Source organism: Hippocampus guttulatus, chromosome 4 (assembly GCF_054856545.1).
Source record: "Hippocampus guttulatus isolate MCC_2025c chromosome 4, RoL_Hgut_1.0, whole genome shotgun sequence".
NCBI lineage: Eukaryota > Metazoa > Chordata > Actinopteri > Syngnathiformes > Syngnathidae > Hippocampus > Hippocampus guttulatus.
This window is the reverse complement of record NC_141264.1, coordinates 18322014-18347114: the sequence shown is the minus strand read 5'-3', so window position 1 is coordinate 18347114 and position 25101 is coordinate 18322014. Positions and strand designations below refer to the sequence as shown.

Genomic DNA, 25101 nt, shown 5'->3' with positions numbered 1-25101 from the left:
GCAAATGGGGGTAGGATTGGTTGTGGATGCTGATGGATATTCGCACAACGGTGTGCCTATGCCTGGGGCGAACGTATTTCATGCAACCAACGATGGACCGGGGCTAGGAACCAGCCCCGGCAGTTTTACTGGCTAGGACAAGCCTAACTCGTTGAAGTGGGCGTGAGTGCGTGAGCGGTGACGTGCTATTTAAACCCACATGTAGCTGCGGATAATTACATCTTTATAAGCAAGATTTCCATAACTGGAAGGTGATTGTTCCCCATACCATGCACAGTCATGGTTCCATAAAACAAAATACACATATATCCAGAACCAACACAACACATCCGCAATACACTCAGGAACAAGTCCAAGTAAAAAACAAGATTCTCAAACAAGTTGGCCCAAAAAAACATTTCCAGAGTTAAGCGGATAACTGGTCACAATACATCACAATACACAAACAATCAAATGTGACAGGTCATTGGATATATGTTGGTCTTAGAGTGGTCAGTTTCAAAGTGACTCTAAGGATTTGACTTGACAGCCAGTGTGTGGAGTGGGACTTTGCACTGGTGGGGCACTTTTAGAGCTCTTCATTGTCTATTGTTGGATATATTCCAGCTACCACAGGCTTTAAGCGGATACATTTTTTAGTTCCAATATGTAAATATGTGTAAACATATGTTTAACTAAGTAGTATAAATTTTCCATTCAAAATTTTCCACTGTGGTCATTTTTCAATATACAGTAGTTTGATGGGGTTACAATTATGGATTTGTATTCTGTGTTTGCGAGTATCTCGACCATAAGGGTCCAATGATAAATGAAAGTTACGAATGAAAAATACAACTCTGTTGCATTATGGGATAATTGGAGGACACATATTATTACAATGCTTTTATTTTGAAAAGCACCCCAGCGGAAGTGGCCAAGGGAGTTGTGTTGACATGACAGTGGCACGTTGTCAAGGAAGCTGCCTACGACAAGCTATTTGTCACTAGTTGATATTTTTCCTAAAAGCCGTTTATTCGTAGCTACCTGTATAGGCTCGCCTGTCTTGACTTTAACGCACAGCCGGAAATGTTCTCTACGGCTTTTGTTCACGGCGCGAACCCTCATTGCTGACCGAGCCACCATTTTTTTCCACCCTGAAAGTAATACAGTAGTTAGTTTTTGTTTGGAAATGAGAACAACGTTATTGGTGTTAGTTGTCGTGGTGTGTTCTTGCTGCTGCTCATTGGTCAGTGGAACACTCTCGAAAACTGATTTGAAGAGAGCTCAGAAAGCTGAGCGTGAAAATGAGGTGAGCGACACGCTTCCTTTGGCATTCCTACATCGCCGACGTCAGCCGAATGTATACGAACTAACATTTGCTAGATTCGTGCAGTCATCGTGGAATTTCTATGAAAAGCACTTCGAAGCCATAAATTAACACATGAATGACGGCAGTGAGTACATTTTCGTCCGCCATATCCCGCACGTAACCCCAAGTGTCCTATGTCGGGACCCTCGTTAGCCCAGATTGGCTTTCTTTGAATTCACATCGTATATGCTGTATTTTTTTTTTTGTTTGTTTTTGTCTGTGGAATTTATCCCCAGCCAACATTGCACGGGTCTCTATCACAATGACGATATTCTTTGGATATATTGTGCAGCCGTAGCTTTAATTCCTATCAAGAGAGTACTCTATATTGAAATGATACATCATGAACATATGTCAAGGACCTGTGCATGTACACTCATAAACCTGCAAAATCAAATATGTAAGCCATTTATTTTTAAGAGTAATATTACATAATGAAATGATATTAAAACAGTTTTGAAATTTACTGTTGTAACTATTCATGTAGGCGTGACGTTTTTGGGGGAGTACGCCAGTTATGTTTATTTATTTATTTATTTTTAACCATTTGCGGAAAGGCGCACTTTTGACGGTACTGTATCATCATTGTGTGTTGGTGCCCAGGCATCCCCAGCATCAGAGTCGGTGTTGGAGAGAGGACTGGTGGCAAAAGCAGTTAACTGGAAGGATGTCGTGAGGGAGGAGAAAAGATATTGGGATCAGATCCAGAGGACTTTTAAAGGAGAAGTACTTGGTTATGTTACACCTGTAAGTTTCAGTTCCTCCACCGGTTTACTGTTAGTGAATAACACGTGCATTTGTATTGCTGTTTTTTTATTTATTTTAAATAGTGTATCTAATTAACAAATTAGTGTTTGTAGTATGCAACACTGCATACTTCGAGGTGTAATTTGCAATGCATTTAGGCATGATAGTCAAAACATAACAAATACCTCTCGTATAATCCTGTGGAACTGGGGAAAAAATACACATATTGTTAATAACCCTGTTAAGTCAAAATAAATGTCTCGTCTAAATTGGACACAGAGAAGAAAGTTGTTGACATGTCCGCTGAATAATAATAATACATTTCATTTATAAGCGCCTTTCAAAACATTCAAGGGCACATTACAACCAAAACAAGAACAATGAATGGGCTGAAACCACGTCCCGCTTAACTATCAACTATTAATCAAATACCAGTGCTGCTTCAAATCTCAGTTCCAGGCTTCCTGTATGGAGTTAAGTCAACTTGATTCCCATGGGGGAAAAAATAGCAAAATACAGCAGCCTTTGCCGCACCTAAAAGGTGTTCCACTCCATTTATTTTCACTAGTGGAATTCCCACGGGTATGACATTGCCAAGCTGTTTGGCCCCAAACTGACATCAGTGTCTCCGGTGTGGCTTCAACTTCGGCGGCGAGGGCGTGAGCGCTTTGAGGTCACGGGGCTTCACGACCATGACACAGGTGCACTGCTCACTCGATCTTTTGATTTAAAATCATTCAGTCCATTAAGTGTTTGTGTCTTTTCCAGGCTGGGTCAAAGCGGTGCGCAAGTCGAACAAAAAAGTGAAAATCGGTAAGCATACGAAGGCCTCGTGTATTTTTCCAGCTTTTGACTCGGGGTCGTTTGTGGTCAGTGCCGAGGCTACTGTTTGACGGCTGGTCCTATCAGGACTACATGAGCGTGCTGGCCAGCGAAGATGAGATTGAGGAGCTGGGAATTGAGCTGGTAAAGGTTGCGAAGGTAAACTAGCGCTTGAGTTCACTGCTGGGAACTTCTTTTCAATTGACAAGTGACCCAATTCTTTTGTCCATATGCTGTATTTGCACATCTCTTTCGTTTGTTTTGTACCACAGTCGGAGGGATTTGACGGTTACACTTTGGAGCTGTGGAGCCAGCTGGGAGGCAACAAAAGAAAGTGAGTTTTTTTTTTCTCAGTGGTCAATCATCTGCAAGGACTTTTGAACTTGGAATAGCACCAAACCTGACCTGACCGAGGATGAAACACTGTACATGTGCGTCCAATAGGGAACTGGTGCACTTGGTTACACACACATGTGAGACATTGAAGGCTAACCTATTAGATTGCATCCTCGTCATTCCTCCTGCCGTGACGAGGTGAGTGAAGCTGGAAAAGATGAGTTACCATGTCAGTGGTGACGATGTTTACCGTGTGTGGAATTTATCTCCTGATTAGTACCGGGCAGCATGGCATGTTTGGGAGGGAGGAGTTTGAGCAACTGGCTCCAATGGTGGACGGATTCAGCCTCATGACGTACGACTACTCCAGTGGTGCCAAGTAAGGGCAAATATACAGCCGCCATTGCTTAAAAATAATGTTCAATGTAAAAAAAAACATTTGGCCGTGGTGGGTTGCAAGTTCATCAAACAAAAAAACCACAATTGCACATCTGTTAATTTTAAAGTTGTTTCTATGAGGTGATTTGTGTAGTAATTTGAGAGAGGGGAAATCCATTTTGGAATAACAGTAACATCACAAAATGTGGAAAAGTGAAGCACTGTGGCTGCTTTCCAGATGCACAGTAAACTGGCGTCAATGTTCAGAGGCACCTGGAGTACTATATGAACAAACTTGTGAAAATGAGACTACCTCATTGTTGTCAGACCGGGCCCGAGTTCCCCCGTGTCCTGGGTGAATGACTGCGTCCTCCAGCTGGCCCCCAAGAAAGAATGGAGATCCAAAATTCTGCTTGGACTCAATTTGTACGGCCTAGACTTTTCAAATGAGCAAAGCGAACCCATCCTTGGGAGAAGGTGAGCATTATGTTGCGGCCCTACTCTTATGCATGACTGATGTTTTTGTGGAATCAAGTGTCACAGTTCAGTGTGTGACCTCTGGCAGGTACATCGAAATTTTGCGGGAACATAAGCCAAAAATCCTCTGGGATGACTATAATGCCGAGCATTACTTCACCTACAAGAGGTAAAAATTTTCCTTTTGTTTCCTCATCATTGACATGGCGGTCGCAACTGATACGCCATTGCTTTATTTCAGGAGCAACGGAGTGAAACGTGTGGTGTACTACCCATCATTGAAGGTACAACTTTATTTAAATGCACTGCACTGTTGTTGGAAAAAAACACTTTCTGAATGATCAATGATGTTTTAAATGATGAATAATGTCATCACAAATCATGTTCATGGCTCAAAGTTGAAATGAATGTTCTTTGACTTTCCAGTCAGTGCACATGAGGGTTGCTGTGGCGGAAAAACTGGGGACTGGCATTTCCTTATGGGAACTGGGACAGGGGCTGGACTACTTCTATGACCTCCTTTGAGTCATCAGCACACAGATTTTTCACCTGATATTTCTCATATTTTTTGCATGAGAGAGTCTTAAATTGCTGTTTAGGTCTGATTGGTTTGAAAGTGACATGAACTCTTCCATTGAGCCACGGAAGGGATTTAATTTTTGATTGTGACAAAGAAAAGGTACTTTTGGTCCGTTTTCTGTGTCCTTACTGCAAATAAATCAATCATGTTTGTTTCGCGGGACAAATCAAGCAGTGTGTATTCAGACCGAATAATACAATAGCAATTCCTTCACTGGCAAATACATTTTGAAAATGTTGACAGGTGCTATATAAATCTTCACAATGAGACCTTGACTAATGAAATTGATTTGATACTCAAGTGCATTCATCCGAGTTTGGTCACAGAACAAATTAAACTCTGAGGTCAAGGTGCCAATGTACAGTGGCGTGAAACTGTGATACAGCTAATCTTACTTGGCACTAGAGAGCAGAATTAAATTGTTGACAGCAAGCCAGGTGGACTGCAAGTTCTGTCCAGTTATCAGGTGTCTGTCGGTGACGACGTGCACGGCATCCTCTTGGCTTGCTGCAAAATGAAGTTGGAAAGATTTTCCCAAATAAGTTTTGAAAAATCTGATCAAAACATCAGCTGTGATGAACCTGCACTCACCTGTGTATGAGCCACCGCTGTCCTTCACAAAGTCTTCCACGATTAAAGGCAGGTTGGCAAAGTCTGGGTTCCGCACCAGTTCAAACACTGATGGCTTCAGCAAAAACACACAAACGCATCCAGCCAGAATTAGATGCCAAGAGTTTCTAAATCAGTTAGCCATCGATGTAAATTTCAAGCATTATGTATATTGAACATACCCCTGTCAAACTATAGCCGTTGAAGATCCACCTGTTTCCTTCCGTGGCCCAACACAATGCTGATACTCCCTGTCCGACTGCACACACGGGCTCTGCACGCACACAAATACTCATTAGCGTGCACACTTACAGGAAATTTGACAAAGAGGCCTGTCTCACTCTTCTGAGAGATGAAATGTAAGAGAATGCGGTGCAGTGAGCCGCTGTGTGCCAGGTCGCTGGGCGCTCCGGGGCAGTCGGGAATGAGTAGAGACTGATAGCGAGCACCTATTTGAAAATAAATCAAAGAAAAGGTCACAGTGACGCAGCCGGCAAATGAAACACAACAGTGACTGTGAATGATTCTCACCATCGATGGATTCAAGTTTGGCAGGAGTTGCATAAGGTTTCATGTTGAAGTCCTGCACCCATCTTGACGTGCTGTCATCCACCCCGACAAAATCTATTGGCTTCCCCTTGAAAACAACATCCAGGCTACGTTTTAATTTGAACGTCACACAGCATTAAAAAAAAGCATACTCACTTACTACCCTACTTACTGTGTTTCCATTTAACCCAATTTAGGGCCTATATTTTTTTCCATACAAATATTTAATTATGACTTTACTGCTGCCTTAACACAGGTTAGTGAAAAACAAGTTCGGATATTGCCAGAGCAACGGAACTCAATGTAGACAGAGGATCCCTGTACATTGACATTGGTGCTCAAAGGTTTTAAATGTGCTAGCAGAATTTGTGAAATGTTGGCATTTTTGGGGAAATTTTGACACGACTGAATGGACTAAAGCCATTACGTACCTTCAACTACTCACATCTTGATTTGGACATTTTCGTTTAACTTTGGCTCTTTAAATAGTATAAGGAGCTCAAAACCAGGATTCTTTGTTTCCTCTAAATATAATTTGTTAAAATGACATTGTAATTTAATATACTGCATTTGAGTGCTGTTGAAGCAGATTACATTATCCAGTAATTAATAAATAAATAAATACATAGAGACTTACCGCCGGCGTGGCCGTCTGGAGGTTAAACACAGAAGAGCAAAGATTGAAGCACTGCTGGAATGACTTTGCTGACACCCCTAGCACGCACCGGTGAACACAACACAAGTTACAACATCCATACATGAAATGCTACAAAAAGACAAAGAAATGAAGTAGCTTGTCAAACACACCTTGCGGAGAGGCGCTCAACACAATCAAACAAGTCGGCTTCGCAGACATTCTCTTAGTATGATTGTGATTTATTTTTGCTCACTTCACCTTAAATTGGTGACATAGTACAGTAGCAATCAAATTTAGACTTGCCAATGACAAATAGGAAGCGCCGCGAGGAGGAAGAAGGGTCAGCTGACCACAACATCCGCCTACAAACCTTCACAAGAAAAACACCGGCACACTCGCCAAGTAAAAAAATGCATTTTTTCGAACACTCAAGAGAGGGCGCTATCACAGTGCACAGACTACGAACAGCATGCAGTAATCAGTTGTAGATGGTTTAATTTTTTTAATATTAATCCATGTTCCTTTTAATTTCGTTTGGAATTAATGTAATTATAGTTTATTAACCTATTATTTAATATACATTTCACTGACATTTCATTCACTTTTTATAATACAGTAAATCAAGTAAACTTGTGATAAAGTATAACTACATTTAAAGTGTGAAAAATTTGTAAAGGTAATTCAACAATTAGGACACTGTAGGACTTGTTAATGGAAATGGTTTGTTGGTAAAGAATGGAATGGGCCACTAAATGCACACCTGTCCTTTAAAAAAATGTAATGTGCCTCATCAACCCTTTAATCACAGTGCATGCATTGCAAGACGTTCTCATTAAATACATTGTCCGCAATACATGGAACTAATACAATTGCTTTTATTGTTCATATGTATTTCTTGAACTAAACCTTGTGACACACCAAGAACAGCAGTGCAGTAAAGCATTTGTAAATATAGCCACATCAAGCTTTCATTTTCAGCATTCCCCTTGACATAAAAAAGGAAGCCATTTTGCAGAGTGAAGTGCTGCCCAGCAGCTCAACTTTAAGCTTGACATTTTAAGGCACTTAAGTCTCAAAGCACTGTCATCTGGTAAAGACACTAAAAAAAAAAGTCCAACGTCAGTATGGCTCATCTTTCAGATTGTGATGAAGGCAGCAAGTAAACATCATCCCAAAAAGCTGAAATAAAAGATAACGGCGCACGTTTCAGTTCAGCACTGAACATACGTCCAGATGAAAATGGAAACATTTGTTACAATATTTACTTGATGGACTTCACCTGTAAAACTGCAATCCCAATGCCCAGTGCACCGAGAATATACAGCTGACTGAGAATAAACTCCTCCAATTTCATGACGCAGCCTCCCTGGCAGCACAGCAGAGGCAACAAATTTAGAATATTGTTAATACTGTAAGTCAATTGGTGTCAAGTGGACACACATTCTCACCTCTACCTTGTAGACATTAGAGGGATGGTCTCTGATGCCGCAGAGGCTGCTGGGAGTTTTGCAACAGCTGTCGGGAACAAGCTGCCGGTACTGCGTGGCCTCGATCCAAATGCTGTCTCGCCAGTCCGAGGAGCTGTTACTGCCACAGCACTGGAACTGAGAGGGAAGAACACACATGCACAACGGTGAGGCAAATTTCAACAAGACAGATAGTGTGTGAATATTGTGCATCCGCACCTCCTGATGGAGCTTGTCCACAGCCTGTGTGACACTGTCCTCTCCAGCTTGTTGGTATTTGTGCTGCATGGTCATCTTCAAGTTCTGCCTCAGCTCCTCATCCAGCTGTGAAGCACAAGCAGCACGTTTGCACTCGTGCACACCAAAGGAAAATTCCACTCTATCCTAAAGCCAACACAATTCAAAATTGACAACATACTGTACAACTTCAGTGTTCAGAATTCGTTTGAGTTGATTTAAACTTGAGCGACTATGTGCATGTCACATTAAACTGCAGCAGCTTAATTCCAAAAGTTCATGCATGAAGCATTGAACACAAGCGAAAATACTTTTCAAAAGGCCACTCCTCCAACCCATTTCTACATTGAAAATCATTTTAATTGTTTTTCATTTTATATTTGAATTTCTCAAGATAAAAAATACAATCATGAAATAGTTCACTTTGTGTGTTGTGAATCTTTAATGGCAAAATTTCTATTATTCAATTAAACTACTAAGAATTTAAGTTTTATATGATTTTCTAATTTATTGAGATACACCTGTAAAATAAGTCAAGTGGCAGATTACCTGGTGGCAGAAAGGGAAACACTGGAGCAAGAAAAGGAGTGGGGGGGGGGAGAAGGAAAGAGTGAGAAGGCTCAAAGTGTACAGACAGCATTTATGGTAAACAGGCAACCTAACTCTTGTGTTAAAATGATGGGAACAAAAAGACAGAAAACACAGATGAGCAGAAGCAGGAATGTAATCAAGAAGCCCACATGAATAAAAACACTTAATTTCTTTTCAACTTGTAGTGGCATTTAAAAATATATGCTGGACTTGGATTGTAAGGGCAGGGGTAACACTTGAATCAAAAAAACCCACAACAAACTACTGGGGGTAAAAGAGCTTACCTCTTGGTAGGTAACATACGCCAAGACACCAGCGATGATTTCCAGCAGAAAAACACAGAGCAACAGCACCAAATACTGCAGGAGATATTCAAAATAAGAAACAATACGATTGGTGACCAGATTTGTTGGGCAGATTTCCGAATCCAGCCCCCCACCCCTGACTTTATAGAAAAAGCAAATAACAACGACATGAATCAAAACACATGTCAGTATTCAGTTCCAGTTTCTCAAAGGTCGTGACCCCTTGCTTAGGACGTGTTGTCCAAAAGATATTCAAACATGCCATGAGATCAAATCTTTTCAAGCTACACAGCAAGTTGTTCCTGTCGTCGTAGTACCAATGTCGGTGGGTTTGTTGACTTGAGGTTCTCCATTTACACAACACGTATCCTCCGGCTGCGTCTGCATGTCTGCTACACGCGGACGCCTGTGATGCTCCTCATTCCTCTAACATTAGCTGAACTCTAAAAACGTAAACTCTTGAGGACACGAGCCGCGTGACCTGCCACGTCATGCTGCGGCTCCACTTAGGGTGGGCCCTCCGTCCCAGTGAGCTGCAGCCAGAAACAAGGTCAACTAGGATTAACTTTCGATGCCTGCAGACCAGTGTGTGTGTCTCAAAAGAATCTTGAACGGGACTTTCTGAACTTAATGAGGACAAAAAACATTCACCCCCCCCCCCCCCTCACCACAATCAAAAGACTCTTCATCTCGCTCAGAGTGGCGCAGCATCCGATGATGCCGGTGACGATCACGACGGCTCCGGCGGCGATGAGGATGTAAGCGGATGCGGTGTAGAAATTGGAGTTGAGCAGATTGATGTAGTCACTCTTCTCCACCAGAGTCCACACGCCCACAGCCAGTACGGCACCCCCTGCCAGCTGAGAGAACAAATGACTTGATTCACTTTATACACACTTAGAATTGTCATGATTTCTTCTTTGATGAAGCCGAAATAGATGCCCAGGATAGACACAGACACATTTCAAATGAGCACACCCTCTGAATAAATTCTCCTCCATCTTTGGTTGTATCTTTCAAATATATTGCTTATTCAAGTACAATGCTTAAATAACACATTGCATGTGCTTGGTGAAAGATAGAAAAGGAAACATGTTTTTCATCAAACTATTGAGATTGCTTTTGTAACTTACCCAAAAAAGAATGTTGAATATAAAGAGAATGTACTTCAGACAAATTGTCCCATGGCTGTTGGACGTTTCCCTCCGAGTTTCCATTCTGAAAAACAAACAAACAAAAAAAAACTGGTTGCTGTGCAGTGTCACGTACATGATTTAAAGCTAAAACTGATAGGGGGCCCCAAACAAATGTACATCATAACATACTGGGGCTATATTAGATCTATTGTGATATACGGAAGATACATTCAAGATCGAAACTATTCATTCCCCTGCCGTATGAATAATTTTGGTCCTGATTGGAAAGTGTCAGATTTAATATGTATTGAAATTATCCTCAAATGAGGGTAGTTCGAGCGTGGGGTTCTTTTTCTCCCCCTGTCCCTCCCTTGTTTCTTTCTGACTTTCGGGTTGAGTGAACGCTGGCGCGTTTTGGCTGCCGCTGCTCAACCCGTATTGTTTTGTGTTTTTTGTTATTGTAAAGTGTCCATGGGTGTCTTGAAAGGCGCTTATAAATAAAATCTATTATTATTATTATTATTGAAGCAAAGATTTATTATACTGAGTGAACCTAAAAGTCTTTGATTTTGTGTGACAGCCACGAGTGTACCTATTGAATCAGGGCAAAAATCCATTTTGCGTCCTGTCAAATTGGACCAGACAGGGGTGCCTGGTGTGTGTGTGTATGCAACATTCCCCTTCAGTCAATGTAAAGAATGAAGCTTCCTAATCTTGGAAGGACGGCGCAGGAGCAGCTCACTGATGAAATCAAATATGTGGTGGGTAAAGATACTTCACAGCTCGTGTCGCATGACGAGCAGCAGTCATCTACCGTTGTCGTGCATTGACACCAAAGCCAAAATTAACTACATTTGCTGAACAATTTTATATTTTAAAACACACACACGAAAAAAAAAATCACATTAATAAGATGAAACTTAACACCTCAGAAGTGGTAAACCTAAAAATAAAACAGTGCTCTTTTTGCCATTAGAACAAGTGCACATGGATGAGTGGGGGTGAAGCAAAAAAAAAAAAAAAAGTCTCAGATTTATTTTTAACTACGCTGTCATGGAAAAAGTGCTCCCGCGTTCAAGTGAGGCCAATCGTGTCCTACCTGATTGAGGATGTCAATTTCTGTGGCAACGCCTTCCAAGATCCCACTCAGCCCGCTGTGGATGTGCTTCTGGCTGTGGAAGTTGCCTGCTGCACGTTGAGTGTCTGACAGTCAGTAGTGTCCGATTGCAGTCACTTGCCCACCCAAACACTTCCTACTGTTAAGTGCAGGGCTGCCCCCCACTGGTCACTGACTGCCCCATTGAAGTGAGTGTGGAGCATGGAGGGAACCTTCAACAAATACTGATCAACACCGTGCCAAGTGGGGTCAACACGACTATATTTAACAGAATCAAAGCATTGTAAAAGCATACAAACTTGACAGTAAACGGAAGACGACACAGTGTCCGTACTGCAGGAAGATTGACCTCTGAAAACTGAACAAATGGTTGACGCCGAACCTGGCAGCTCTAATCTTTTTCAAACATTCGCCTTTTTCCAATCACGCACAGCAACTTCTTCGTGCGGCACACTCTGTGAGGGTAAGTGTATCTTCACATTGTCGTTCGAGCTGGGCAACTAACTTCCTGAAATAAAGGAAAAGTGACATGCAGTTAATGGACACAGCGTTAAATACACCGGCATAATGTAATGAGATTCGACGAAAGAGCAAGTAAGTTTAGTGGTTGTGTACAACTCTATTGGCTACTCTACCACATAGCGAGATTACGCAGAATATTTTAACCAGCCGTCGAATAAAAAAAAAAGATGAATAATACTACACTACTACAAATGACAACTCACATAATACATGTCGCCAAATTTAAACCACTCCACTGATGTCAGTAGAAATATTAACAGAAATTGTCTTTTGATTGCATGTGGCCAGTAAGTGTGATGCAAGCAAACGCACTGAGATGAAACCAAACGACATCATTGGCAATTAAAATGAATCAAACGTCAATCTAGAAGCAAAGCATCTCAAAAACAGAGTCCGTACTCAGCCATACGAGTCATCAGCTCCTCCACGTTTGCTCCGGTTTTGGCACTGCACTCGTAAAATGAGGCCTGGTGCTGCTGTATGGCCCAGAGTTAGAAAACACACACACACTTCAAAGCTTTCCTTAATTGAAATTGGATGATGAATTGTGCCCCACCTCTGCCAACTTGTGTCCATCTCTCCTTTCCACTTTTCTGTGGTGACCATCGGCCAGGTCCAGCTTGTTTCCGAGCAGCATCAGAGTTGCGCCGTCGCACATCTTCTCCTATGACAAATGCCAGTTACGTTACGCAATCTGTACTGTTCCCCAACCTTTATTGAGCCAATGCACCATGTTATATGAAATATCGCAGCACCCCACACCACCGTACAAAAAATGCCACAAAATGTATGAATACAGGAATAATTACGATGATACTAATGCAGCGTGTTATACCGGAGACAAATTCCTTGTGTGTTCTACATACTTGGCCAATAAAGATGATTCTGATTCTGATGGCCATCTCGTTACAATTTACTCACAAACTGAGTTACGCAATGTGAAACTTTCCTGTTTGATTGTATACAAATAATAATAATAATAATAATAGATTTTATTTATAAGCGCCTTTCAAGACACCCAAGGACACTTTACAATAACAAAAAACACAAAACAATACGGGTTGAGCAGCGGCAGCCAAAAACCCACGCTCGAACTACCCTCATTTGAGGATAATTTGAGTGAGGCAAAAAACTCCTGCACAAGCATATGACAGTTACAACAGGTCACAAGACATAAACAATGAAGACGGTGAAACAAGGGAATGTATGAGGGAGGGGGTGATGGTGGGGGACTAGCTTCCGTGCGTACTTTCATCAGGGGAAGGTCAAGATAGCAGATGTTGTTTTGGTAGCAGGCTGCCCAAGAATTTAAGACAGCCTTGAGTCCGTGGCTTATGTCTCTTTAGTGGCGTCGATCAGCCAAATCCGTGATTTCAGTCAATATTTGAGCACGGATTCCAGTTTCTCCAAGTTCTTGACCATCTTGCAGAGACGCTCCAAAACCGCAACAGTTTGTGGTTGAGCACAGTCTGAGTCTGAGTGTTGGACATCCACGTTATGCCATCCTTAGACCGGCAGAAGCCATGAAGCCATGACTTGCAAATTCTGTTGAATGCATGGCAACAGGTGGCTACACCGGTTTATTGTACATTTAGCCATAGAGGTAAAAAAGTCTTAAATTAGTCTGTTAGGCTGCTGGCACAGTTGGAACAAAGATATATATGTTTTTACTGATCCATAATTATACATAATAATGTTCAAAATCAAGTAAAAGTGCATATGCCACGGTTCAACGCGTGATGGCTATGTAATCACCAAACAACAAATTGCAAAATACAGGACTGCTGATTTAGCATCCACCGGCTCACCTCCACAACGTCCATCCACTCCCTCACAGCGGCGAAGGAGGCCGAGCAGGTGATGTCATACACCACCAGGATGGCGTCAGCCTTGCGGTAGTACTGCTCAGTGATGCATCGAAACCTGCGGACACGTGGAGAAAGTCGGATACGGAGCAGCAGCGAGGAGGCGGAGGACTAACCTCTCCTGACCGGCAGTGTCCCACAGCTGCATGGTGATGGAGGTGGAGCCCAGGGTAACGGTCCTCATCTGGAAATCGACGCCTAGCGGCAAACAAGCTCATTAAACAAGCAGCGTTAAAGGCTACGAAAAGCTGCTATGATCTTACCGGCAGTAGCGCTCATGGGGCTGCAGAAATGTCCTGTGCAGTAGTGCTGGATGAGGGAGCTCTTACCCACCCCCGAGTTACCCAGGAAGACCACTTTGAACACATGCTGAGGACTCACAAGTCTGCTCTAAAAAGTGAGATCAAATTAAATCAGCCTTTGTGCTTTTCTCATGGCGAAGGCGTTTGACTCTCTGCGGCGGTGCTTTCGCAATTTGTGAATGAAGCACGGCATATCTTCCCTACCTGGCCAACTCTCTCACAACTGAATCTACATGATGCCTTTGAATTGATCACTTTTTTCTCTGTGCCCCGTTCCTGCTCGTCACGCGAGCTTCAGCAGAGATCCGCAAGTACAAACAATTAGTTGCTTCTGCCTCAATGGGTTGTGAAGACAATGTATGTACTTGCTCACACAAACCTTTTCACTACGGTGTCTCGGAGCAAGTAGTGCCCTAGGACTGACCCTCTCTTCCGCAAATTTTCTTCCATATTTGGCCTCTGAAAGGGGTTTAGCGGAAAGTCATTAGTAGAATTAGTTTGACACCATCCACAAAAACCAACTTAAAGACAAGGAACTCGGTGCTCGGCAGACATTTATTCTGCTGTGCAAATAAGCATGACATGAGTGAGACTCATTGAACTGTCATTGGTGCATGACAAACAGATGGCATTTCGATGAAGCGAGCACTGTGATGCATAGCCTTTTGTCAAATATAGCGCAAGGAATGTAGCTTGGCAGAATAACCTCACATAATGCAGAATAAATGTCTTTTCAACACGAGGCATCAGTCCTCTACGCATGCAAAGATGCTGACTGAATTCAAAGAGTAACAAGCTGCCGAATGCCATGATGGCCAGGAGGTGGGAAGGATCCACGAAGCAGTTCCCACACTTAGCTTAGGGCGGATATTGCCGCTGTGTCCATGCGCTGTAAAAGTCTTGGCTGAAGTCAAAGGTTCGCGGCCGAGGAGGAAGGAGCGGGCATGGATGACTAACCCTCTTCTTGGTCAGCTGGGCATCTTTCTCATCTTGCAGTCTTTTATTCATATCCCTGCAGAGAACAAGGATTTGCACGCTGCTCTTATTTGCAGTGGATATAATAAGTTTACACACCTCTGTTCAAAAGCCAGGTTTCTGTAATATAAAAAACTAGAACATAAATTGAGTAAAATAATATGATGTTGAGAGTTTCTACTTTTGTTGAGTGTGCAAATTTTCATTAGAACTGAGGATTTGGCTGTGCTCAGAAGTCTTAATGTAAGTCACTAAATGTCCATGCGTGAACCATGCATGTACCGATGTGAACCCGGAAATGTACTATGAATGGAAGTGGCATGTCCATAACTTAGGGTATGCACATGCCACTTCCATTCATAGTACATTTCTGGGTTCACATCAGTACATGGTTCACGCATGGACATTTAGTCAAAATTGTGACCTAGCAAAAGCAAAAAAGGAACAGCTCCTGTGTCTCTTGTTATTTGACTGAAAAGGAGGAAAATTAAACCAAAGATACAATGTGCAACCACTGAACGTGAATAGGGCAAGGGAGGGAAAATTCACACACTGGTGCAAGAAAGAATAAAAATTTTGTTTGTTGCTCGGGTCACAGAAATTGGGTTGCGCGCAGTCAACCGCAGAGCGGTCCACGAGAACCTTTTACGCATACAGGCAGAGGATCATGTTTACATCACATATACCAGCACGCACTTTAAGGACAAGCAGATGTTGACAATGTACGAATTGGACTTGAATGAGGAAACTACTTCAAATGAGCAATATTGAATATTAACGTGGTCAGGCAACATTTGAAAGCCAAATCTTTACCCCGTTAGATTTGAATGTGCAAGGTATACCTTTTGTGCCGTCTAATTTTGTTCCCTCTTATTACTTTGCAATTGACTTACCTCAACAAGCCAAGTTGTCTCAGGAGACTATCCTTCTCTTTCTGCAGGTTTCTTGACACTTTGAGAACATTTCTGTGGTGAAACAAGAAAGAGACAATCAAATGCTTGGATAAGAGAATGCTTGATTTGGATACATAAAGCTATTGTATCACTAGTATTTACTGTACGCTGTTGAAAAAGTATTTAGCATCCAGTCACCTGTGTACGTAACCGGATATCCTTAATTTCTTAACATGAACAACAAATAAATGCTCTGATTTTTGTCTCCAATTTGGGCAAAACATATATTTCCATCTTAATATGCCAAAATATATTTATTCAAAAAACAATTTGTAACAAAGATGGCATCATAAATCTATTCAAAAACCAAAGTGAATCTTACTGCTGTCTGGCCACCTGCTCCTGGGCAGCGCTTAGCTGTAGCTGGACCAGCTGAACCATAGCAGCCTGCAGCTGCTCCCGGCTACTCTCCGCTTGCTCTTGCAGCTGAACGTTGAGGGTGTGCAGCTCTTGGTTCTGTTCCCTGATGGTTGCCTGCTCGCAGATCAGCTGCTGCATTCTGCTCTCCAGCTTGATACGAAAGAGGAGTTCTGTTCACTCCCTCGTTATGCTGGCGACAGCTTTATTCGAAGGAATGTCAGCAGGACCATTGGTACGCACCTCTTTCTGTCTGATCAAGGTTATCTCCAACTCTTGGTCGCGCATCTTCAACTCCTCCTCAACCTGTATGCCTCGCTGCTTCTGTCTTATGCTCTCCTGTTTTGCATCAAACATTTATTCAATCAGTAAAAGTAATACTGGAAGGACAAGCATGTCACAATCCTGTTTTGTTGCCCTTCTGATTTTTTTTCCCTTTCTGTTGCCTTCCACATGGAGAGTTTTGCTAGGTGTCACACCTGTTGGCATTAACATTAGCTGGGTAATGAGAAGCAGGAAAAACGGAGGCAAGATTCTGAGTTATTGTACTGAGTTGTTCTATGCTTATCACCATTGCCACAACATAGTGTTGCTCTTGTTTCTTCTTTCATTTTCTCACTTTCCTTTTCTTTGTTCTTCATACCTTGTTCTCCTCATCTTGCCATTAGCTACTTTTTGTTCAACTTTTGCCCTAGTGATTTTATTTTCCCCCCGAATGTCACCTTTTGTAGAATTTTTTTTTTTGGGGTGGGGGTTGATTTAGTTCATACCCGGAGACTTCCTTCCATTCACTTCTTTTAGTTTTGTGAACTACCTTAGTTTGAATATTTGCATCAATTTTTTGTCACGTCACTTTTATTATTCCCTCATCCCCATGCTCTTTTGGTGTGAATAAATACTGTTTAGTTGTTCATGTTTGCTTTGGAATTGAGCTCTTTTTTTTAACACATTCTTAAAGAGCACACATTGATCTGTACCTGAGCCAGGCGTTTCTCTCGTTCCTCTCGGATTTGGGTTTCCATTTCCTCATATACTGACCGAACAATTTGATCATGTTCACTCTCCCGTCTGAAGTGCAACAAAGTTGAAGGAAATGTTAAAACTCAGCTCACAGATTATGGTCAGGAAGCGGAATGCGAGTGGATGTACTTGTGCAATACCTGCGCAAAGCTTGTTCAAGGCTGTCTCTCTCTCTGATGGAATCCTGCAAATGTGTGACAGCATGTAGCAGGATGCCTTCCAGGAGCCTGAGCAGCTCTGGTCGGTCTCTTTGCAGCTCACACCACAGAGAAAACAATTCCTGCTTACTGACACACAACAACAAAACAACGTGGCACTTCACAATTGTGCTGTGACAATAGCAAAATAGTAACTGCGATACGATACTCATTTAAATTATCTTGATACCACTTCTGAAACATTCAGGCGATCCCACCTGTCGGACATTTTGTCAGCACCGAGCTGATTCAGTATGTCGGTAAGTCTTATTGTAGCAGTGTCCTCCGACCAGTCCACCTGGTCTGTGCCTTTGTCTGCAAGCTCTTGGCTCTGCTCAGTTGTGTCTTTCTGCCCCATCAGCTCACCTGCACCACAAAGACAGTTTGACAGACAGATTCCCCCATAACTGTGACGCTAAACTGCAGTATGCACACCAAGTCCTGTGCTGAACTCGAGTGGTGTAAGGAAGCCATTGCGCTCACGGTCCAGACTCTCGAACACGGTCTCCAGTTGTTCCGCTGACAGAGGCAACTCCATCTGTAGCCTCTGAGGAAAGGATATGAAGATTAAAGGTGGTGTTTTAACTTCCATTCTGCCAGGGTATCAGCTCACCTGCATGTCTCGCTTTGTGATGAAGCCTTTGCCCTCTTTGTCGCATAACACAAACAGCTGCTTGGCCTTCCCCATAGTCTCTGCCTGCAGGCTTGCTGCTGCTGCTGCTGCTGCATTTCTAGGCATGGGTGAACCTAGTGGGCTGCGGCCCCTGCCCAGTCGGGGGCTCCCAGCTGATAGTCTCTGAGGTTGCAGGCTTACCGGTAGAGCCTCGCCGCTGCCCTCACCTTCCAGCACTTCCCCATCATTCAGCCACTTCGACATACTGTAGCTGTGCTGTAATGGACAAATAAGTAGAAAAATGCATATGTAAGCACCTAGAGTATTATCAGTTTGACCAATGTAGTGCCCGTAGGCACCAGGTTGCCCCCAAGGACCACATTAGTTACTCTTCTAAAAATAGCTCACCAATGATGGGACATTAAGAATGTTATAGAAGAAAAAAAGAAAATGTGAACACAAGCAAAGATTATGGAAATAAAGTGTCACATTTATGGGCTTCCCAATTATTTTTTTGAGATTATTAGCATGATCAATGTCTTCACATAAATATTAATCACATATAAAGGTACCTTGAGTAAATATGTTATTTTAGAGGTTTGTATCAAACTGGTAGCCTTTTGCATAAACCAGTAACCAAGAAGTAGTTCTCAGTTTCAAAATGGTTGGTGAACTCTGATCTACATCAACTTTTGTACTCACTTTTTGTTACAAGGTTCTGGGACAGGTTGGCTCACAGGTCCTCCCTTGTCAAACAAGAACAACAAACTCTGCTGGGACCACACACATTATCTCCAGCTGCTCTGTCAAACTTGTCTTCACCCACATCTGCACAGGAAACATGACTCAATGTTTCAGTCAGAATACCATTTTTAAACCAGGTTCTATTCTAGCTTTGATGGGACTTCTTCAGAAACAGTGTGTCAAGAGTTAACTTATATCCCTGGAAAAACAATTACTACAAATATACTAATGCATACCGTCAGGCAATTTACAGGAATCCAAAAGGTAACCGTGCCTTTGGCATGGTAAAACGCGCACGCGCGCCCACACACACACACACAAAAACCAACCAAGCTCCAGGATGGATGAAAAGTAAGCAACAGGATGGAGTCATGTGAGTTTATGTGTACTCGAAGAGGAGGGTGGATCGCCAGGAGCGACGAGATGCAAAACACTGTTTGTATGCATTTGCATGGTTACGAATTTACGACTACCACAATTGCAAGGCAAATACTTTACCAAAGTGATATATTACATATTTTAAATATGTCACATTACCTCCAATTCTTTTTATTGTAATCTTGGGATTTATTGTCGCGATCACGGACACAGTTTAATTACTAAAGGAAGAACAGGCTGAACATGACAACAGAACAAGCCTCTCCAAATGTTTCCATATGCATAAAAATAAATATTTAGACAGCGACTACTGATAGCACTATTGGAGATGATCGATGAAGCCTTCACAACTTCCTCCTAACACAAGAGATAAGATGAATTCCATCGTGAAAACTATGTCAACATTACATGGAGGCTTTTAAAGCAGCCAACAGGCAGTGCAAAGCGCAATTACACTTCAAATCGTAATAATGTGTTTAAATCGAGTTGTCTTCTCGCAAAAAGGGTCAGTGGAAAAAAAAACATTAAGAGTTTAAACTTGCATGGATAGACTTAACGGCGATTACAATTACAGGTCTCACAAAAGAACTTTAATATGTTGTTAGTATGTTTTTGGGTGTTTAAATCTTAAAGACATTCTTGTCATTTCAAGCGTCAAAACAAAACAGCTGTCATTCTAATTGTCGGTATGATGTTAGCTCACCAAGCTAACCGAACCAAACCTCACATAAGCAATACACAGCACTTGAAATTATTTATAAATAATAAGCAAAAACGCGCTTAATATGCCGTGGAAACAGGAATATTGTTTAAAAATGGTAAGACACTGAAAGTAGAATAAAGAATAACGTCGAAAGCAAAGTTGGGGTGAAAACGTCAAATTATGACATACCTACACGGTGCGGTACGCAGGTGTCCACTACCTTTGATCACTAAGTTCTCACAGCAAACTTGGCGAGTACTGCTCGTGGCCCATAGATGGCAGCAGGTACCATTGCCGCTCAAATTTTACCGTAAAGTCTAGTATAGTGTGTAGCACAAATGTTTAGTCTATGTCACGTATCAATTCTAGTTTTTTTAGGGTAATTAGAGTTAATGTCTTAGTTCTTTTATAATAGTATCACCAAAATTACGTGTTATTAAATGTTATAAGCGAGCCAAAATGTATTTGAAAACTAATTGTGGAACACTTACATCGTCTATTACAGTGGAAGGTACCGTTACCATGGAAGATACGGAAATGCGTACGCTGCTGCTAAAAAGCATTTGGGGGCTTCAAGTGGGCATTCCCTCCAAAACAGTTTGGATCCCGAGGAGTTTGTTGTTGTTTTTTAGTCATTTCGACTGTCACCATTTGTGTTCTCATGGTTTCTGTCGGTAAGTAGGTGTTCTCTGATGCCTTACTGTCACGATAGCAAAGGGAACAACAACAGCACAAGGGCTTAATTAAGGCAACGAGTCTGCACGGAATTCCTCGAAGTCAAAATGCCCATGCCAACGTAGCGATAAAACCGTGTTACTCATTTCCTACGAAGTATCTGTTGTGTGAGCTACTTTACGCGAGCAGAACGCGTCCAAATCTCATCTAGTCTCGGTGATGATATAACTTTAGAGCACGATGATGATATATCACTATTGCATCAGCTTGTAGCAGCTCAATGCACAGAACAGAATACAGGTCGTCTTTGGTTTCCTTTGGTACAACAATAACTATGTCAACATTCCTGTGTGCTTGCAGGTAATTCAGCATGAAGCGACCTCCAATGTCTGTAGTGATTGCCTGGATTGCTTACAATCATCAGAAAACATCGTATGCTTGAGGAAAGATGTTTCTGGATAGAGAAAAGTATTTTTGGAAGTACTGTTTACAGCACTTCCTCACAATGTGAATAAACCCCAGCAGTGCTTCAGGAAAATCTGCATCAAGAATTAATGTAGTTAGCGACATGTAAAGAACGTTTTTGGGAGATGCTACAGACGGCCAACTACTCCCTGGTGCTGCTGATCCAGCTCATACTTTTGGCTTTTGACCTTTTCGTCAACTCATTCAGTGAACTGCTGACAGGAGCTGCCGTCATCCAGCTGGTGCTTTTTATGTAAGTTACCTGTCATGCAGATGCAACCGGTCTTCAGTCTGCATATGTAAGCGCTGTTACACATCGAATTAGACAGACTACTTATAAAATCTCCCCCATCTTGATGCCAATGCTGTCCCTAATAAACTAATGAACACATAATTGCTGCAATGTCATATAATTATCAAAATATTTTCAATTGCTCTGCAATTTCCTCCTCTAGACGACCAGTATATTTCATAAGTGAATTCTAGTTAATTGTTGTGCGTTATATTAAAGAGAATACATTTACAGTCCACTACATATTTTCTAATCAAGATATGCAGACTCCTGGATAGAATTTAATAACTATCATAATATACCGCTAGACCACAGCTACATTAAATGGAGCTTAGATGTGACCGCATTCACTTTGATATGACGTTGTTATTAATTTATTCGCACTGTTTTGTCTTTGGGAATGTGGCGCAAGACCCCATGTATCTTTAGTAGACAATCACAGCTACCACATTTACTCATTATTTGCACATACTGTATTGTGATTTTCTGGTGTTTATTTTAATTTCATATGAACTAGTTTTTTTGTTTTTGTTTTCTGGACAAAACTACAAAGCTCGTTCAAAGACCTGAAAAGGTTTTATAGTTAGTACTTTCATCTTATTTCAAAACTGATTGCAGCATCCAGGACATCGCCATCTTGTTCAACGTGATCATCATCCTGCTGATGATGTTCAACACGTACGTGTTCCAGGTGGGCCTGGTCTCTCTCCTGCTGGAGCGCTTCAGAGCTCTGCTGTTTTTCTCCGCCCTCTACCTGACCTTCAGCATCTGCCTCCACAGCTGGCTGTTGGTACGCATTTCGGCTCTGTACAATTTCTTCAAGCGTGCCGACTGTCTCTTGTGAAACTGCGCTTACTGAAATTGTCCTCTTTTTTTGTGTGTAGAATTTAAGATGGAGAGCATCTCGTAGTTTTGTTTGGACAGATGGCCTTCAAGCTCTTTTTGTGTTCCAGAGGATAGGTAATTTGTTAAACTAGTACATTTTCCAACTCTTTTGGTGCATTCAGTGAATATCTCTCTCTTTTTCCAGTGGCTGTGTTCTATTACTACTTGTACAAGCGCACGGCAGAGTACATGGGGGACCCAAGGCTCTACATGGACTCTCTTTGGCTGCGTGAGGCCTTTGCCAGAGCTCGGCAGTAGACACAAAAGATGTGGAAGCACTGGATTTAATTTGCTATCAAGCAAGAAATACGAACGCTCCTCACTCAAGAAGAAAAAAGTGACCACAGCTCAACCCCCTCTGTCAAAACTTTTTTTAAAAAAGGCACACCAGTGTTGGTTTACTTTTCTCAAGTGGGCAGTTGCTTTCAAACTTTCCACTGACAGGTAAGCCAAGGGTGGCATATTGTACAAAGTATTAATCAGGATTGAGCCTGGTAATCTACTGTATGTGACCTTTGTACTGCACTTGAGTTGGACTGCATCAAAACTCTGTCAAGATGCATTATCTATTTTAGACTTCTCCACTGACTATCCATCACTTAACGCGCATGATCACTTGTCCCCGATGACAAAGGCTGGTGGTTCGTTCGGTTTGATGGAAGGCAAGTATGATTATGTTAACATGATGGCAGTAATAATATTGTGAAACTACGCATCTGTCAGTGTGGATCTTTTGAATTTTGTTTGTAATTAAAAAAAATAAATAAATAATCCTTCTATAATCCCAGTGTAATCCATCAATGCGTATTATCCTGGAGACAAGGTGAAACAGACTGTTCTATTTTTAACGCAAAGATTAATCAGGATTTCGGTGCCACGAGTGCAACCAGCCATAAATAGTTGTCGGGAGTGTCACAAATATCCTCCTCACCGCAGATCGAATTGCTGTTGTGTATTTCTATGAATGAATGATAGCAGAATTTGTACAAAGTCCCCTTATATTTGAAAACAATCCAAATTGTTGTCAGTGCAGTCCAATCAAACTCAAAATCCATCTCCTGTGTTTAAGTGTTGTCATCCATCTGTTACGTTGGAATGTGTGGTCATCTTCTATTTCGGCCACCTGAAATTGCAGCAGGGCTGATTTAGTTGCGACCACAACAATAACTTCTTCACAAGAAAATAGCTTCCAAATGATCTACCTTCATACGTAGATGCCAACCCAGAGTAGCAAGAATAGCACGCCAAAGCCCATGAAAAGTGAAGCTACTAGGGAGATGAGCAACTCCTTGTAGACGTCTCTGGTATATTTGGTTGAAGTCACCTCATATCTGATAGGCAATGTCAAGGCTGAACTCAAATTTAAAAAATAATAAAATACCAGTCATCTTAACCATGGTTCATGCTACCCTTTTAAAAACGTTGGGGATTACCGTGGATATAGCGACGTCTGCTGGCAGGGATAGCCATTGCAGGAGGCTGAGGTACAAATACAGTATAGTTCACAGTACAGTATTTGCATATTTTCAGTGATCTAATGCCAGAAATACACACATGTAGATGGTTTCTTAATCAGAGCACACAATCTGTTTTAAGCATACTTGAATGGGCGTGGAAATGAACTACAGCTCGAAAAATTGATGTAATGTGTCCCCTATCCGTTTAAATAATATGGAACAATACATTACAGGAGCCCTTGGTTTATGAAGGAGTTCCGTATTTATGGTTGTTCACGTAACCCAAAACCTGCACATAAACATGGGAGTCTATCACTAACCTATGATATTACAGTATAAAGTCCTAACTACTGTATATATTTCTATGAAAAACACTTATAGGCCACAATTATAAAAGAAAAAAAAACGTCGGTGCATGATGACGCTTTACAAATTTCAGGGTGTCTTCTATGTACAACATAGCAAGGAATTTAGAGCAGGGGTCTCAAACGCAACTTATGTGGGGGGCCGCTGCATGTGAGAGTCTGTGTGTGTCTGTGCCACAAACAAAGTAGTCGAAAGGATACACGAAGAACCAGGCGGTGAAGAACATGCCGATGGCCAGCAGGACCACAGTGAGGTGGGGGAACACAGCCGGGTTCACCGGGCTGGTGTATCTGGTCATCGCCTCGAGTTCCTGTAGCGAAACATCATCATCATATGATAAATATATGGGTTGCATTTTAAACAATTTAAGCACAATCTTTTGGTTTCAGCATTTTTAAAAATAATCGTATGGAAGTTTTGCACAAGAGGCTAATGTTTCTTTGCTAGCCAGCAATTCGTTGCCAAACAAACGACACATCATAGTCACTATGCTTTGGAGGCATAATGCACAATTTATATTCAGCAAGTAAAGCTACATTTAAAACAATTTAAATTCGAAACCATACCATTTTAAATGAAGCAAGGCTCCTGCCTCTGTGGTCCAAGTTGATAAGGCCACGTACTGCCTCTCTTCTGAATCTTTTCCGGGTTGAGTAGGTGACCTATGCTGAATATGTCCTCAGTTTGGTCTTTCAGGCTTCACAGAACCCGAGTCCTGTAATCATCTCGGTTTTTATACGTTAAAAAATACTTTAAATGTTAACTAAAAGGGTAAAGATGTTGATAAAATGTAAAAAAACAAACAAAAAACCCGAATAAGTCAATAAATAAATAAATGAATATAAGTCTCGCGGCGCAGTGGGTCGACTGGTTAGCATGTCGCCCTCACAGTTGGTTCAATTCCGGCTGTGTGGAGTTTGCATGTTCTCCTCGTGTCTACGTGCCTAACAGGTTCCAAAAAAAATGCATGGCAGGTTAATGAAACACTCGAAATTGT

General features: G+C 41.8%; 6 protein-coding genes across 8 annotated transcripts; 2 read left to right on the top strand and 4 right to left on the bottom strand.

Moving 5' to 3' along the window:
- Positions 1-909: 909 nt before the first annotated feature.
- On the top strand, positions 910-5340 carry chid1 (chitinase domain containing 1). Its single transcript, XM_086108405.1, has 12 exons — positions 910-1288; positions 1952-2095; positions 2664-2796; positions 2864-2908; positions 2970-3076; positions 3190-3251; positions 3362-3451; positions 3531-3632; positions 3959-4108; positions 4197-4277; positions 4350-4392; positions 4535-5340. Exons 1-12 carry the CDS (start codon positions 1169-1171, stop codon positions 4631-4633), a joined length of 1176 nt encoding a protein of 391 aa, XP_085964531.1. The 5' UTR covers positions 910-1168; the 3' UTR covers positions 4634-5340.
- On the bottom strand, positions 4384-6846 carry gatd1 (glutamine amidotransferase class 1 domain containing 1). The gene is made up of 7 exons (XM_086108410.1): positions 6654-6846; positions 6484-6560; positions 5829-5934; positions 5639-5746; positions 5480-5571; positions 5280-5373; positions 4384-5195 (listed from the first exon to the last, which is right to left on the bottom strand). The coding sequence occupies exons 1-7, from the start codon at positions 6700-6702 to the stop codon at positions 5080-5082; spliced, it is 642 nt and encodes a 213-aa protein (XP_085964536.1). The 5' UTR covers positions 6703-6846; the 3' UTR covers positions 4384-5079.
- Positions 6847-7268: 422 nt separating this feature from the next.
- Positions 7269-11464, bottom strand: cd151 (CD151 molecule). Of its 3 annotated transcripts, none has more exons than XM_086108407.1 (9): positions 11318-11464; positions 10216-10300; positions 9751-9942; positions 9062-9136; positions 8736-8756; positions 8169-8273; positions 7932-8087; positions 7763-7849; positions 7269-7662 (listed from the first exon to the last, which is right to left on the bottom strand). In XM_086108407.1, the coding sequence occupies exons 2-9, from the start codon at positions 10297-10299 to the stop codon at positions 7603-7605; spliced, it is 780 nt and encodes a 259-aa protein (XP_085964533.1). In that variant the 5' UTR covers position 10300; positions 11318-11464; the 3' UTR covers positions 7269-7602. The 3 variants fall into 3 exon arrangements, with proteins under 3 accessions (XP_085964533.1, XP_085964534.1, XP_085964535.1); XM_086108408.1 differs by having other exon boundaries at positions 7938-8087; XM_086108409.1 differs by lacking the exon at positions 8736-8756.
- A 229-nt stretch (positions 11465-11693) lies between these two features.
- cracr2b (calcium release activated channel regulator 2B) lies at positions 11694-20353 on the bottom strand. The gene is made up of 19 exons (XM_086108414.1): positions 20154-20353; positions 18842-18967; positions 18140-18415; positions 17962-18073; positions 17745-17892; positions 17470-17616; positions 17287-17377; positions 16553-16648; positions 16275-16462; positions 15893-15964; positions 14982-15036; positions 14404-14483; positions 14229-14316; positions 13986-14112; positions 13839-13920; positions 13666-13780; positions 12414-12521; positions 12257-12333; positions 11694-11843 (listed from the first exon to the last, which is right to left on the bottom strand). The coding sequence occupies exons 3-19, from the start codon at positions 18401-18403 to the stop codon at positions 11759-11761; spliced, it is 1935 nt and encodes a 644-aa protein (XP_085964540.1). The 5' UTR covers positions 18404-18415; positions 18842-18967; positions 20154-20353; the 3' UTR covers positions 11694-11758.
- Positions 20354-20476: 123 nt separating this feature from the next.
- Positions 20477-23063, top strand: tmem138 (transmembrane protein 138). The gene is made up of 5 exons (XM_086108412.1): positions 20477-20638; positions 21000-21357; positions 22015-22186; positions 22281-22356; positions 22427-23063. Exons 2-5 carry the CDS (start codon positions 21230-21232, stop codon positions 22537-22539), a joined length of 489 nt encoding a protein of 162 aa, XP_085964538.1. The 5' UTR covers positions 20477-20638; positions 21000-21229; the 3' UTR covers positions 22540-23063.
- A 198-nt stretch (positions 23064-23261) lies between these two features.
- On the bottom strand, positions 23262-24778 carry tmem258 (transmembrane protein 258). Its single transcript, XM_086108413.1, has 4 exons — positions 24671-24778; positions 24305-24414; positions 23484-23612; positions 23262-23404 (listed from the first exon to the last, which is right to left on the bottom strand). Exons 1-3 carry the CDS (start codon positions 24671-24673, stop codon positions 23486-23488), a joined length of 240 nt encoding a protein of 79 aa, XP_085964539.1. The 5' UTR covers positions 24674-24778; the 3' UTR covers positions 23262-23404; positions 23484-23485.
- Between the last annotated feature and the right edge of the window lie 323 nt (positions 24779-25101).

Excerpts from the sequence above, each read along its gene's own strand:
- chid1 (XM_086108405.1), top strand. The coding sequence starts at position 1,169 with ATGAGAACAACGTTATTGGTGTTAGTTGTCGTGGTGTGTTCTTGCTGC. Across the intron at positions 3,452-3,530 it reads ATTCCTCCTGCCGTGACGAG|TACCGGGCAGCATGGCATGT; the intron begins GTGAGTGAAGCT and ends TCTCCTGATTAG. Across the intron at positions 4,278-4,349 it reads CATTACTTCACCTACAAGAG|GAGCAACGGAGTGAAACGTG; the intron begins GTAAAAATTTTC and ends GCTTTATTTCAG.
- gatd1 (XM_086108410.1), bottom strand. The coding sequence starts at position 6,702 with ATGTCTGCGAAGCCGACTTGTTTGATTGTGTTGAGCGCCTCTCCGCAA. Across the intron at positions 5,935-6,483 it reads TCCAGACGGCCACGCCGGCG|GGGAAGCCAATAGATTTTGT; the intron begins GTAAGTCTCTAT and ends GTTGTTTTCAAG. Across the intron at positions 5,572-5,638 it reads ACATTTCATCTCTCAGAAGA|AGCCCGTGTGTGCAGTCGGA; the intron begins GTGAGACAGGCC and ends GTGTGCGTGCAG.
- cd151 (XM_086108407.1), bottom strand. The coding sequence starts at position 10,299 with ATGGAAACTCGGAGGGAAACGTCCAACAGCCATGGGACAATTTGTCTG. Across the intron at positions 9,137-9,750 it reads TGAAGAGTCTTTTGATTGTG|TATTTGGTGCTGTTGCTCTG; the intron begins GTGAGGGGGGGG and ends TATCTCCTGCAG. Across the intron at positions 8,088-8,168 it reads TGGACAAGCTCCATCAGGAG|TTCCAGTGCTGTGGCAGTAA; the intron begins GTGCGGATGCAC and ends CTTCCCTCTCAG.
- cracr2b (XM_086108414.1), bottom strand. The coding sequence starts at position 18,403 with ATGTCGAAGTGGCTGAATGATGGGGAAGTGCTGGAAGGTGAGGGCAGC. Across the intron at positions 15,965-16,274 it reads GAGCAGGTGGCCAGACAGCA|AAATGTTCTCAAAGTGTCAA; the intron begins GTAAGATTCACT and ends GTTTCACCACAG. Across the intron at positions 14,317-14,403 it reads CGAGACACCGTAGTGAAAAG|CTCGCGTGACGAGCAGGAAC; the intron begins GTTTGTGTGAGC and ends TCTCTGCTGAAG.
- tmem138 (XM_086108412.1), top strand. The coding sequence starts at position 21,230 with ATGCTACAGACGGCCAACTACTCCCTGGTGCTGCTGATCCAGCTCATA. Across the intron at positions 21,358-22,014 it reads ATCCAGCTGGTGCTTTTTAT|CATCCAGGACATCGCCATCT; the intron begins GTAAGTTACCTG and ends AACTGATTGCAG. Across the intron at positions 22,187-22,280 it reads GCCTCCACAGCTGGCTGTTG|AATTTAAGATGGAGAGCATC; the intron begins GTACGCATTTCG and ends TTTTGTGTGTAG.
- tmem258 (XM_086108413.1), bottom strand. Across the intron at positions 23,613-24,304 it reads TTCACCGCCTGGTTCTTCGT|ATATGAGGTGACTTCAACCA; the intron begins GTATCCTTTCGA and ends ATTGCCTATCAG.